The sequence below is a fragment of the Jatropha curcas genome, chromosome 8 (genome assembly GCF_041381405.1).
Source record: "Jatropha curcas cultivar XTBG-Jc1 chromosome 8, XTBG_Jcur_1.0, whole genome shotgun sequence".
NCBI classification, from domain to species: domain Eukaryota; kingdom Viridiplantae; phylum Streptophyta; class Magnoliopsida; order Malpighiales; family Euphorbiaceae; genus Jatropha; species Jatropha curcas.
The window spans coordinates 5,994,647-6,008,776 of NC_143158.1; the positions used below are offsets into that span (position 1 = coordinate 5,994,647).

General features: G+C 30.6%; 2 protein-coding genes across 2 annotated transcripts; one reads left to right on the plus strand and one right to left on the minus strand.

Moving 5' to 3' along the window:
- Positions 1-4,580: 4,580 nt before the first annotated feature.
- Positions 4,581-5,379, plus strand: LOC105633498 (Cytochrome c oxidase, subunit Vib family protein). The gene is made up of 3 exons (XM_012216093.4): positions 4,581-4,738; positions 4,840-4,977; positions 5,058-5,379. Exons 1-3 carry the CDS (start codon positions 4,655-4,657, stop codon positions 5,181-5,183), a joined length of 348 nt encoding a protein of 115 aa, XP_012071483.1. The 5' UTR covers positions 4,581-4,654; the 3' UTR covers positions 5,184-5,379.
- Positions 5,380-10,405: 5,026 nt separating this feature from the next.
- LRL3 (LJRHL1-like 3) lies at positions 10,406-13,592 on the minus strand. The gene is made up of 6 exons (XM_089725115.1): positions 12,914-13,592; positions 12,580-12,828; positions 12,326-12,391; positions 11,766-11,831; positions 11,469-11,537; positions 10,406-10,990 (listed from the first exon to the last, which is right to left on the minus strand). The coding sequence occupies exons 1-6, from the start codon at positions 13,433-13,435 to the stop codon at positions 10,556-10,558; spliced, it is 1,407 nt and encodes a 468-aa protein (XP_089581241.1). The 5' UTR covers positions 13,436-13,592; the 3' UTR covers positions 10,406-10,555.
- Between the last annotated feature and the right edge of the window lie 538 nt (positions 13,593-14,130).

Below are 14,130 nucleotides of genomic sequence, written 5' to 3' on the forward strand. Positions count from 1 at the left end.
AAATTGTCAACACTCATATTATAATGATTAAATATTAAAGAAGAATTTAGTGAAATTATCAACATAATAAGAGAAGTAAAACTAAATGTTATATAATTAATCAATCATAAATCCGCTTTAATTTAAAAGTGATAATATTATAAATCTGCTTTAATTTAAAAGTGATAATATTATTTGTAGAAACATCTTCAACAACACTATCGCTTTACTTCAACTCGTCATTTTCTTTAGAATGATAACATCAAATATCTTTACACTAATCTTTCTTGAGAAATTTATATATGAATGTAAATTTTTATCGATGTTCGTTAGTAAAATTTATTATATTTTACGTGTAAAGTTTAGCATCTTTTCAATTTTCAAATTATATCTCCTTTTAAAATTTTTTTTCTTCCTTTATTTTGTGTCATATAATTATTATTTGAATTAATTCTTATTAAAATGAAATAACTTTTTTAAAGCATAATATTCATTGTTTGTCATTAATTATTATAATATATCATTTAAAATAAAAAATATTATAATTAAATTTATAAAATATTTAACTATATTTAGTAAATTAAATTTGAATATTAGAAGTTATAAAATTATTTATTGATAAAAAAATTATATACATATTAAAAGTTAATTTTAATAAAAAAAACCTGAATCTATTGCCAAATTATATATACACTTATCATTGGGTTATGTCGTGGTATGCATGTAAGAATCTTAACTAAAATTGGTAAACTAACAAACTTTGGCGTAATGACTAAAGAAACCCCTGAACTTTGGTCTTTTAACAATTTTGGCTAATTTTTCTAATAATTATACCTTACAAATTTACAGTCAGCAAGTGACATGTTATTATGAGGGTCACACTAACGGATTCATCAGCATTGTAGTAATAGTTGGTGGACAGAGGCTACAATTGTTAAGAAAAAATTACTTCGCAGTATCAATTGTAACAATTAAATGAATTGGCCAAAATCGTTAAAAAATTTAAAGTTCAGATTTTTTCAGTCATTAGAACTTATATTTATCCTATAAAATAGAATAATTTGCCTAAAATATTTCATATAAATAAATATATTAATATTTCACCCTACAAGCCTCCCTACCAGAATCGAAAGAAGGACCAGTCACGAAGCCCTTTTCTATTCCCGAAAGCCTTGCCTTCAATCGCAGGAAAACAACCACCTCATTGTCATTTCTAACAAAAAATGCTAAGATAGGGGTAATTAATTAATTATATAAACAGTAACATTCATTATAATAATTATTTTCAATTGACGTAGAAGTCTAATTGATTTAAGTAATTAATTTGGAAACTAAATAAATATTAAGAATGTTATTACTGTTTTTAATTGCATTTGAAAACAATTGTGTATACTTAATTTTATGGTTTCATAGTAATAATGTTATTACTAGAGTTAAACAAAAAATACCATTATTACTAGTTTGGAATTTTTCAAGAAAAAAAATAAATAAAAAGGAGAAAAAAAAAATAACAATATAAACTTAGTTGTTACTAGACAAAGAAAACTAACATTATTAATAGTTTGAAATTTTCTGAAAAAAAAAGAATAAAAAGGAGAAAAAATATAAAAATAGTTGAGTTTACAGTGGAAGGTAATTTTATCAATAAATATTTTAATGGTTCAATTTTATTAAATTTATTTATAAATTCTATAAATTTTGGTAGAATTTGAATTAGCATACCCAGTTCTATGAAATTCAATTCATAATTCAAATTTGTATTTTTATTTTTTTATTCTAAATACAAAATGTTGAGTTTCCAAATGAATTTCACAAAATTTGGTGTAATTTTTTTTCCAAACGAGCCTTTAAATGTTCAAATTGAAAATCTTCCTTTTTGTTTTTTGGTAAAATATATATTTTAAGTCTCGATCTTATTGAGTTGTGTCATTAAATTTCTAAAGTTTTGTTTATTGACCTTAAACACTTCAATTTTTATTTTTGTTAAAAATTTAACCTTTATTTGACTAAATACAAAAACTATTTATTGACAAATACTAATTTTCTTGTAGTGATAGATTTAACAATACGAGAAAATCTCAATTCCCATATGAAAATTAAAATAAAGGTAAACAAAAATTAAGGTTTAAAAAATAAATATTCAAAAATAAGAAAAAAAAAACTAACATTTCTCTTACTATTATCTTTCTTTTTCCAATTAAAGAAAATTCAATTTCAATAAGTAATAGCTGCACATTTCACGACACCAGTCAAATTAAGGTTTCATTTTAATAAAAATAGAAGTTAAGAGGGTTCAATGTCGATATAATAAAAAATTAAAACGTTTAACACATAAAATTCAATAATTTCAGGGGCTTAAAAATGAGTTCTGCTTTGCATCTTCTGATTTTCAGTGTACAACTTCAATCAATCAGGACATGTCACGGTGAATATATCACTTGCCAATGTTCAAATCTTCAATTTTCAACATTCAAAAAACAACTAATAATATTCTTTTTCAGTCCTAATAATATTCTTTTTCAAACCTAAACATGTTGTTAAGTTGCAGTTGACTATGACTTGATGTGCATGAAACATGACTTAGCATTATCAAGAAAGAAAATTAATTTTTTAAAGCATCTTCTTCCCAAAGCTCATTGCACTGCCTTTGTTCAATTTAGGGTCCGTTTATCTTTAAAAAATAATTTATGTTTTGAATATTTGTACTTTTAAATGATTTTATTTTCAATTTTTTAATTATAATATTAAAAATTAGTTAAAAAATATTAAAAATTATGATTTAATTTATTCTAGTAATTTAAAAATTTATAATTAAATATAAGAAAAACCACATAAAAATAATAAATTGTGATAATTGTCGGTTACTAGTACTAATGACGAGCAACGGTAGATGCTTGATTGTAAACGACCAATTATAATTATCGATAATTGAAAATTACACTACAGTGATCAATGAATTAAAATAAATGTGTTTATAGAAATTATAATAAGATTATCCCCCATTGACTTTTATATTTGTGGTGTGGTTCTTCAAGTGTTATGGTGCGTACATCTATTTTTTTGGACATCGCTTATAAAGCGTACAAGTGTTAATTTGGCTCGTGGAGCTGTTTTAGACAGAAAAATTAAAATGTTACTAGCATTATAATTTAAGTAACTTATAATTAATTTTTTAAAATAAAAAATTTCATATATTAATTTAAATATAATTCAAGATCTTATTTTATATTTTTCCCTTATATGATTTTAAAAATGGGCCAAGTTGTGACTTCCGTTATGCTAGGAGACAAGTTGGGCAGAGGATGCCCAGCCATTATTAGATTGGGCCCGATGGGTCCTTTGTACAATTACGTCCTTTCTGTAATTCTACTGACATTGCCATAAATGATGCCAAAACAACCAACCTCCTTAGGCCTCCCTTTCCTTGTCTAATTCAATGAAACTGTTACTGCCACTGCCCCACCTCAACATGCTCCATCCACTATCTTAATATTTTAATTATTTACCATACTCTTTTTATTTATCATTAAAAATACTTTAAGAAATCAATAGGAGATTAGATTAACGAGAGTGAACTGATATTTTTATAAGTTGAAAATTTGAGATCATCTGAATATTCTCATTTAAGCATAAAAAAATACATGATACTATTGGAAGGATTAAAAATCTTTAAATTCTATTGTAAGAGAAAATTATAGCTAATTAATCATTTGACCAAGAAATTACTAATATTGCTTGGTGGGCCGAGAACGCCCAACTTATCAATTTACCCGATAAACTACTAAGTTCTCATGTTCGTTGTGTTGGATTAATTATATTCTAGATCGAAATAATGAACCTATTTGAAGTGGCTCATTTTGTAACGGAAAAATCAATGAATGGACAATGACTAATTTTACTTCCACGTCTAGCTACTATAGATTGGGGGTAGGTTTTACCGGGAAAGTTATAGACACCTTTTTCATGTTTTGTACATTGCGTGCTTCGCTTATTAATATTCTTTATCATTTTATTTATAACTATTTAAATTTTAATCAATATTTCTTATTTATATATAATATAATAATAAAGATAATATATTCATCTTTAAAAATTAAAAATTATCTAATTTTAACGTAATATATAAAAAGTAAAAAATAATTATACATTTAATGATCATTTTAAACTTTAACAACAGATACTAAAATCTCACTAAATACTAACCTTAATAAGTAATTAAATAACCATTTTCATTGAAAATTTATATTTTTTTAAACTACTATAAAAACAATTAATCAATTATAACAGTTATTAGAACATATATAATATTGCTCAAAAGCAGTATAAATATAATTAACCTCACTTAAAAGAAAGGTTCATATGTATATGGTTCATGGAATTAATTGTACCTTTCTATTACATAAAATTTATAATTATGGATTATAAATACGAGAGAAATTTGTCAAAATTGAGAGGAAAAGTATTTTTGAAAAATAATGAATTTATACTTAGTTATATATATATATATATATATATATATTTTTTTTTAAAGGATACATTTACTATTATTTTGGGCCCAAGAACGGGCCCTAGCCCATATGCATGTTATTCCAGAAGCGAACTGAGCAAAGAAGAAATCAAATCAAGGCCATACCTATTTGATTACTGCGTACAGGATTGCGAGAACTCGAAAGCCATGGCGGTGGAAGCCTATGCGCCAAGAAACTCTGATCAAATCCACACCGATGTACTCTATAATTCCAGACTTGCTTGCTACAAAGTACTCTCTCTATTCTTTTAGTTTTCTTCCTCGGTTTCATTTTTTCAAGGAGGGTTTTCGATAAAGATCAAATCTTGAAAAATTTTGTGTGTTTGAATCAGGCTCGTGATGCTTTCTACGCTTGCTTGGAGAAGGAATCGGGCAAGAAACCTTCTGAGATAGGTTCTGTTGGACTTCTCTACCCAATTGAATGTAAAAGCTCTAGGAAAGAATTTGAGAAGAATTGTCGCGCTTCTTGGGTAAATTAACAAGACTATGCTTTCCCATTTTCATTTTTACTGGTTTTTTATTTTTTGAAATATTAAATTTTGAATTACAGGTGAAGCATTTCGATAGGCAGTATTGTAAGAATAAAAGGACGCAGAGGCTATTGGATGATAAAGATGCAAGAAGAGGTCCATTGTCTCTTCCACAGTCTTACACATTCAAACCCACCTCCAGCTAATATTTAACCTTTCTGTTCCTGTTTTTCTTTCTTTTTGTTTTTTTCCTTTTTTTTTTTTTTTTTTTTTGTTATGTAGTTGCACTTAAGGATGCTTAAGTGCATACGCTTTCCATACTTTTTCATTTTTATGTGGTGTTAGAATGTCTATTGTTATACATAGTGGTAATGGAAAGAAATAAGTAGCATTTTATATCTATTCCAGTTTTTGTGTTGTTACCATTAATCTTTATTTGGCTATAATTTAACTCATGTGAGCACACAAATGCTATGTTGATCTTGTCCCTCTTCCTTATGTTCATGCACATTTGAAATTAATTTACTTAATATATTTGATGCTTTTATGATTTCATATGGTTTTCTTTTATTTATTTATTTATTATTGGATTTAAACATTGTTAAGACTATTTGTTCAGCTGATATCAGTGGTAACATTTTAAGTGAAGAAGCATATATTATTACCACCACTAAAATAAAATGAAGGAATAACTAGTTCAAGGATGGAGAGGTTGGGAAATCTAAGTTGTGCGCTTGTTCTTTGTTAAAATACTTCATTCTCCTTCTGAATTCAAACTTGTTTAATTGATATGGATTGTTGCATCTTGTGTAAATATTGTTTTATCGAGGATAACATATTTTCTTTATGATACTTGATTGTTAGCCTTTTGTCATGAGATGATTCTTCTTGTTTTTCAGATTAATTGAGGTGATAGTTTATGATCGGGGTTTTTCAAATAATTTTTTAGATGCTTATTGGCAGGAAATTTGGAACTAAAGGATTAGAAATATTAGTCTGCTTTTTTATATTTGTTAATGGGATTGTGTTCTGAAGGTTAAGAAAGTATTAGCCAGACATTATTGTTTTGGAAATGCTTGTTTGCTTTCTTTTTTTTTTTTTTTTCTCTGGGTTCTATATTGACTTTGTATCAAATAATCTGCCATAATTTATCTTCCTAGTAGTGATTAAGGTATCCATACCATTTTGTTTCTAAACGAAACATACGACTGTGAGAAATTTGTAAGAACTGGCTTCTTTTCCTTGGTTATTGTTGTACAGTTCTGTCAGATGTATTTGGATTCCAATCTTCCTTTTTTTTTTTTTTTTTAAATGGATACTATTGAAGACTATTTATAAAATTGCTCAAATAGATGCCACTAAAGGGAACAGGGTATGATAGTGAATAAGTGCGACTATGTTTGACATAAAGTGATGATGTTGAATTAATCTGGTTTTAGATTTGATCAAATTGCCGATCGCTCTAATTATTGGCTTGTTCAATCGTCTGTCATGTTCTGTTTTCAAGTGTTCTACATTTTAACAGACGAAGATGCACTAGAAAACAAATCAAGAACTCATAAAATTAGTTGCAAAGAGATGAAATGTTGCATACTGTTGTATGAATTAGTGTTTTTGCTTGTAGAAAATTCATGTCTCTAGATGAAGTTATTTTTAAAGCTTACCCTGGCAAATTTAACTGATGTGCTGAAATAGATAGACAGTGAGATGGATGTTGTTACAATAATGATTTGAAGTTTGTATCTCTGCTTTGTTGGAAGCCAGTGATTAATCGCAATGAACTGTAATGGGAGGCTATTAAAATCCGTTGTGTGTACTACTACTACCAAATTCAGAGCATTTAAAAGTTAATGAAATGTTTTATGTTAATGAATTTAACAAAATGAAAGTTGCAGGCTTTAACTCTATTGCTTGCTGCATGTCATGGGGAGAGAACTTTTGTTTTACGGTTAGACAAGAAGTTTACTTGTTGGATCTTTTCTTTTTTTGAGGAAATTGCTTATTATTGGATGTTGCTAAGATCACATGCACTTGTTTGTAATGATGCTTCCATACCATATGAGCGATGCCTGGGTTATGACAAGGAGCTGCAGGTTTCAGATGGCGTTGAGAAACTGCTGCTGCTGCTGATGCCTGGGGTAACAACAGCGTGAAATATGTTTATGTTGTGTGATAGGGTTGAGGGTTTTGCTCTTCCAGTTTGTAGTACATAAAGCCTCTAGCTAATGTACTGTTCATGGGTAACAGGGTTCCTATGGCTAATAGCGGAGCCCAATTTTAGCGGTGGCTGCATTCGTATCTCATTAGGAATTAGATGATCACAATGGCTGCATTCGTATCTCATTAGGAATTAGATGATCACAATGCCGGCAAATTGCTATCCCTAGTTGTCTTTAAAGTTTAAATTATAGAAGTTTTGGCTTTCACTCTTATCTTTTTCTGCTAACTCAGATGATTAATGTTCATATAATCTCTATTTTAAGTTTGCAACATGCTTGTTTAAAACATACACCTGCACAAATAAAGGTTATCTTAGTTCCTGGCAATTTCAGTGAGTTTGAACCTTGATGTTGGTTAACAAAGTTGGGATTACTGATAGGAGTGAATATTTTTCATTGAATGGTTATAAATGATATGCAGACGAGACACGCTCTTTGTTAATTCTTGCAAGTACGTGGATGATGCTATTTTAACTTTGTTCAGTTATCTGTGATTAGGATCTGTTGTGCATAACGCATAGTGATTGCACACGTTGCTAAGCCATATGCAAAATTGCATATCGCTTCATTGAAGCTGAAGCAGTTATGAAATTCATGACGAGGAAGGGCGAGCCAACATCGCTCCTTTGTGACTTGAAGATTACAGGTTCAGAGTCCTGAAAACCTCCTCTTTATAAAAAAAAATACGCAAGGAAGTTGCACTTTTCATAATAATACATGATAAAAAAAGGAGCGCAGAATGAAAGAATACATTAAAAATTGTTATTTTTTAGCAGTGATAATGTAGTTTAAGTGTCTGCAAACTGTCTCTGTAGTCTGAACTAAACTAACAGTTTGTTTAATTCGTTACAGAACAATAGCTTTGACTGCTCCTATTTGTATGGGGGAAACTATTGTTTAACATTCCTGTAAGAATATAATAATATGAGGGTGAGAGTTGCATTTGACAATAAGTAGTGGGTTACAGGTATCTTGATATTCCCATGTGCCTGTGTATGTCAATGCCTAGTGATTATATTTGTTAACTGTGAGTTCTGCTGGCTGAGACTATCATTTCATAATCACTTCATTTTCGGTTCCAATTCATTGTTTCAGGCTTAGGCTTGGATCTCTATCAGTCTCTGCATACTCTGACATTATTTTAAAAAAAGACCAAGAAAATTGATGGTTATAATTTACTTGCAGTTTTTCTTCGTTAAGGAAATTATTATCAAGCTAATCAGGTGTGGTCTGAGTGTGAGTGATTTTCTCATTTATATGAGAAGTGTAAGATCTCAAATTCGAATCCTCGAGATATCTGTTGTGTAATCCAGTATTACTTCAGTCTGTTGAATCTCGCGGTGAATCAAAAAAGGAGATTATTATTAAGATAATTAATAATAAATTCCCGAGTTTTAATTAAAATTACTATGATATATTTGCTATTTGGCGAAGAAAATGAGTTGTCATTAAGGTTTTAATTCTATTATTATTCAGTTTTCTGTTCAAAATTTATTATTTTCGCCATTAAATAAGTAATTTTATCAAATAGTATTGATGCGGTAATAATTTTGATACAAAAATTGAAGATTAAATGGTTAATTACGGTTCTAATTAACTTTATAAAGATCAACTTGTTTGACGGGCAAAACTGAATTACCCACACCTAAATTCAAAAATTCCCGCATCACATACTTCATTTCACACGCAGAAAAGACGAAGGGTGACGTAAGCATGTCAATTGGTCCCTTAGTCGCTGCCCACTCCTTCATTAGTCTTTTGTTCGAATGTGGAATTTACATAATATATTAAAAAAATTGATGTTTCTTTACATAACATTAAATTTTGTTTATCTAAATAAATTTAAACATTTCTTTTTATTATTAAACCAATTAAATTAATTAAAACAAAAGGAGGAAAATGCATTCCTCTTTTGCGTCCGACAAGAGAAAGCGTAACTATACATACTCTCACAAAACGCAACTTCAATTTTATAATAATACTAATAGATAATAATTGTGAATTTTTTAAAAAAAAAATATTAAATTATTTTACTAGAGTAAAAAATGTAATTAGTACTACTGTGATTTTAATTAGCGAGTGATGGAATGGAGTGTTTGATTGAAATGTAATTAGTCAAAGTAGTGTTTCAGGTGGAGAGGATTAGAATGACTCACACTCTCATAACAAACCACTTGGCTACTTGAATTGGTCTTTAGTCAATCCCCACTTGCTTTAGTGAAAGACTCCTTTTCAATTATTTTTGCATTTTTATTTGTTTTGACAAAAACAAAAACAACTTCCATTACCTATTCTTCTATCATTTTTATGACATTGGTTGGGATTTATAAAAATACCATAAAAAGGTCGGTCGTTATTATAAACTTTGTAATTTTCATTGATAAAAAATTCATATGCGTTCTTAATTCCATCGAATTACTCATTTTTTATATTGACATCTCGATTTTTTATATTTACATCTCGTTATGCTCAAAATATAAATAATATTCAAATAAAATCCTCAAACTAGAGTGATTCTAATTACTAAATAGAACGTGTTCACCTTTCTGGATCAAACCAATAATTTCTTTAAATATGATTTGCATGGTATTGATTGAACCCTTTGAAATCCTTTTTTCCTAAATCACTATGGTGAATAAATAATAGTTAAAATGGATAATTGAAAAGAAAATACGGTAAGTTTCCACCCATTATTTTAATCAAAAGATAAAAAAATAATAAATAAAAAAAGAGATAAGCCGTTGACTTGAAATCTAATTCACATGTCTGATTATTATTTTTAATTATAATTTTGTAATTTTATAACCCAAAGTCTAAGCAATAAACTTCAGACAAGAAAAACAAAACCCAATAAAACAAAGTACTAAAAAAAATATAAATTTAAAGCTGCCACTCCTTTTCAGACCATAATAATTTCGTAATTATTAAAGTTAATAAGATTCTAATAATACTTTAATACTAATTAAAATCATAAACTGACCCAAGTTGAAATTTTAAAATAATTAAAAGATAAATAAATAATTATAACATGACCTAAACCATAAAAAAATAATTATTATAATAAAATTAGGAAAAACAGAAGAAAACGAAAGTTATTGTCCTTGGGATTTGGTCGATCTTGTTTGTTCTCTTCTTGTTGTTGCTTTTTGGTGGTGTGGTTCGAAGTTGTTAGCTTAGCCTTAACCCAAGTCTACAGAAATACGGCGTCGTGTGAAACACTAACTGGGACTCCTCATTTTTGTAGACTTTGAAACGGCCGTTGAATCCTACACGTCACGCTTTCCCTCTTTTTCTTATTTTCCTTTACTAAAAAAAACCCAAAAGAGACAAGTCCGTTAACTTTAACATTAACAGCGTTATCACGGCTTCGAAACGGAGGCAGCATCTTTAACAGAACCGTCACCACCTGCATTTCCCATGGTAGCTGACTGGACAGTCAACACAGACATACTAGGAGAGGAAGGACCATCGCCGTTGGAATGCAGTAAATGATGGTGGTGGCGATTGTTGGTGTTAAGATTATTAGCGCTGTTGTTATTAGCGGTGTTGATGATGGAGTTGTTGCTACGGTTGTGGCAAGTGGCAGTGGAAATGGCTGTGGCGAGAGATATAGGCATAAGACAGAGACCTTTGCCTTGTAAATATTGCATAGCGGAACCCATGTCTTCTTCCATGAGTTTGGCGACTTGATGTTCGGCGCCGGTTAAACTGTCGTTAGGCGTTTGGCTACCGGCGTTAGAGGAGCGAGGAAGGGACCCACCATTAGCGGTGGCTTGAATACAGTCGCCACCTCCCTATAAAATAAGAATTAAAATAAATAAATAAATAAATAACATGATTGTAAATGAAAGAGGAATCTGGAAAAGTGGGCACGCGTGCTGCTTTAGGCTTGTCGTTTTATGGTGATTAGAGAGGGGATTTTTAGGGAGTACGATTTAGACTTTGAGGGAGAGAGAGAGAGAGAGAGTGGATAGGTGTCGTTTTCACAAACACGAAGACAAGGTTTTGGTCTTTTGGTTTTCTGCTTACGTTATTCACATGTATGCCCTTTCCTTCTCTGTTTTTTTTTTCTTATGGAATGTCTCACATGTCTTTTCTAATTTATTTTCCTTCAACCAGATATTTCATTTAATGCTAATAATATCATAAATCCTAAATAATTAATATTCAAACACAATAAATAAAATATGCAAATAATAAATCCTCTTAAATCAATTTTAATGGTTAAAGCTGAAAATGGTTTAGAAAAAAGAAAATAAAAGAAAAGATCACCTCAGAGGAGATATCAGCAACAAGAGGAGCAACAGCAGCTGCACCGCCCAATCTGCTCATGCTCAGAACCTGTTTATCGTTTGTTCTTAATTATTATATTAATTTCATAATTAATTAAAGTAACAATAAGGCCATGCAGAACCATTTAAAAAAAAAAAACAAAGGCATCTCTTTAATTAAACAAACAATGTCAACCAAACGACATTTTAAAATTATTTTTCTTGTTATTTAGATTCAAGATAATAAAAAGAAAAAGAAAGGGTTGGAAAAAAAAAAAAAAAGAAAAAAGAAAAATACCTTGACTTGAAGCTGGAGGAATTTGACATAGTCGATGATCTCATCTAGCATTGAAGCCTTGTCTGTCTGTCATTCCACAATCAAATTTCTTAATTATTCACTATTAGTATTAATTATTTAAGTAGATTACTTGACTAATTAAAACTAATTAGTATTTTTATAAAAATTACTTAAATATTCCGATATATCCGGCAAGGATTGCGGAGCTTATAGGAGTACGGTTCTCTACTAACTTATTAGCTTTTACAGCATTTTTTTTTTTTTGCTAGTACGCACGGAAAATATACATTCGATATGCTAACCAAGCAGTGGAAATGCTAACCTTACTCAACATTCATCTACCCACCTACACTACCATTCCCCTGTCGACACGTGTACACGCTTCCAATTATATCCGAAAATAAGCTTCTTAAAAAATTTACAAAATTGCACTTGCAATTGAATGCTAACTGATGGACTCCGACTCGGACCAGCAGTCACCCAATATTCCGATTTTCCTCAATCGGAGATGGCGACGGAGAAGTGCAAATTTTTAATAAAAAAACAGAAATTAATATTACCTTGTTGGCATTAGGAACCAGTTCTTGCAGAGCTTTCATTCTCTCTGCAATTCTCTCCCTTCGTAACTGTCCATCAGAAAATAATAATGATTACAATGATGTAAGGAATCAGTATGGAACCCACTGAAAAGTTCTGTTTGTTTGCCTAGAAAACGTAAGAGAAAATAAAACGGACAAGCGGGAAAACGAACAAACAAATAATAAATTGACAAACGGCCAAAAAAAAAAATTATGATAATTAATAAGAAGCGTACTCTTTCAGCTATGCTGTGTGGGTCAGTGGCTTGACCTCTTCTTGCCCTAACTCTTTGTCTTGGCTGCGCCTGTGCACCGCCGGTCGACCCACTCGCCTGAGATTGGTTCACCGCCGGCGTACTAAAGTTCTGTGGCTGCATCGGAGCGTGATGGAATTGTTGTTGAGACTGGTTTCGTTGTTGACCCGATCCATGCATAGATCCGCTACCAAATCCATTGTACAGTGCTTGCGCTGACCCATCTCCTCCCTAGCAAATAAGAACAAGAAATGAAGGGAACAACGACGTCGTCTTTGCGACGTGAAGAAAATGAAGAGAGAAACTTGAAACTTACCTGTGTAGGAGACTTGAAGGATGAGCCATCAATGATGTCGTTTTGTGACAAACCTGCTCCTCCTCTAGCCGCCATCAATAATTGCTGTTGTAACATCAACTTAGCAGCAGCAGCCGCTGCCGCAGACAAAGGTTCTCCTCCTTCACCGCCGCTGATCTGGTGTTGTCTAAGCTTAGAAGCCAAAAGCGCAGACTCATCAAAGTTGTTATGGAAGCCAACATTTTCCGGTATAGACGGCGGTGTTTCGTCAGATAAGTCTCTAGGTTTTACAGCGGCAGTGGTTGAGTTAGTAATAGGCATGAGGTTAGTTGCAGGGTTAAGGTCCCAAGGGGACTTGAGGTCAGCCCAAGAACAAGAAGGGATAGTAGAAAGCATTTGTTCAAGAAAATCATCATTAGAAGCAGAAGAAGGATCGAAATGGGGGTTTTGGATCTGCTGATTTTGAAGGTCTTGAAGAGGGATTGGAGAAGATGAGTTTAATAATGAGTTTATTCCTTGCATTTCTCTGCTACAAGGCTGCATATCCCTTCTTGGCTTGAAATTAGAGAAAAGTTTGATCCTCGTGGGTTTTGGTTTTGAGGCTTGAGAGCTTTATCTATGGAGGTAAGAGAAGTAAAGGCATTTGGGACTTTTGCAGGTTTTGAAATGCTTGCTTATTAGTTGCAGAAGAAGAAGGAGAAGGAGAAGGATATGGATAGGTATTGTTAATATTATGTGTGTCTTTGGGTTTTGGGATTGTTAAATAGCAAAAGTGGAAGTTGTTTCTTTAGGTTTAGCCGTTTAGGGTAGGTGTTATAATAATAAAAATACTAATTACTACTAATAAAATAAAAAAATAATTATGATACTACTAATAATTTTTTAATAATGCCGAGATATTCAACCACACCTGTCTAACAATGAGATGTGATATTAATTTCATTTAAATCGGAACGATTATTTTTTAAATCAAAATTTAACACGTTTAATCATTATACTAATTAAATTGTTATGTCTGATTTTAATAATTTGTTTTTTATCGATCACGCGTGGTCTCGTCTCACGTCTTGTCAAAAATGTAGGAAAATGAGAAGATTCAAATTCCATAAAGTTAATACTAATTTGTTGAATGTTAATAAAAAATGAGAGTTATCTTAATGTATAACTCATAATGTTATTCGGCCAATTGGACTTTTCAAATATAAAAAAATAATTTTTTTAAGAAATATTAAATAATG

Bases quoted from the DNA above. Each gene is read 5' to 3' on its own strand.
- LOC105633498 (XM_012216093.4), top strand. From the start codon at position 4,655: ATGGCGGTGGAAGCCTATGCGCCAAGAAACTCTGATCAAATCCACACC. The intron at 4,739-4,839 runs GTACTCTCTCTA...TGTTTGAATCAG, and splicing joins CCAGACTTGCTTGCTACAAA to GCTCGTGATGCTTTCTACGC. The intron at 4,978-5,057 runs GTAAATTAACAA...TTTGAATTACAG, and splicing joins AGAATTGTCGCGCTTCTTGG to GTGAAGCATTTCGATAGGCA.
- LRL3 (XM_089725115.1), bottom strand. From the start codon at position 13,435: ATGCAGCCTTGTAGCAGAGAAATGCAAGGAATAAACTCATTATTAAAC. The intron at 12,392-12,579 runs GTACGCTTCTTA...TCTGATGGACAG, and splicing joins CACACAGCATAGCTGAAAGA to TTACGAAGGGAGAGAATTGC. The intron at 11,538-11,765 runs GTATTTTTCTTT...AACGATAAACAG, and splicing joins TCCTCCAGCTTCAAGTCAAG to GTTCTGAGCATGAGCAGATT.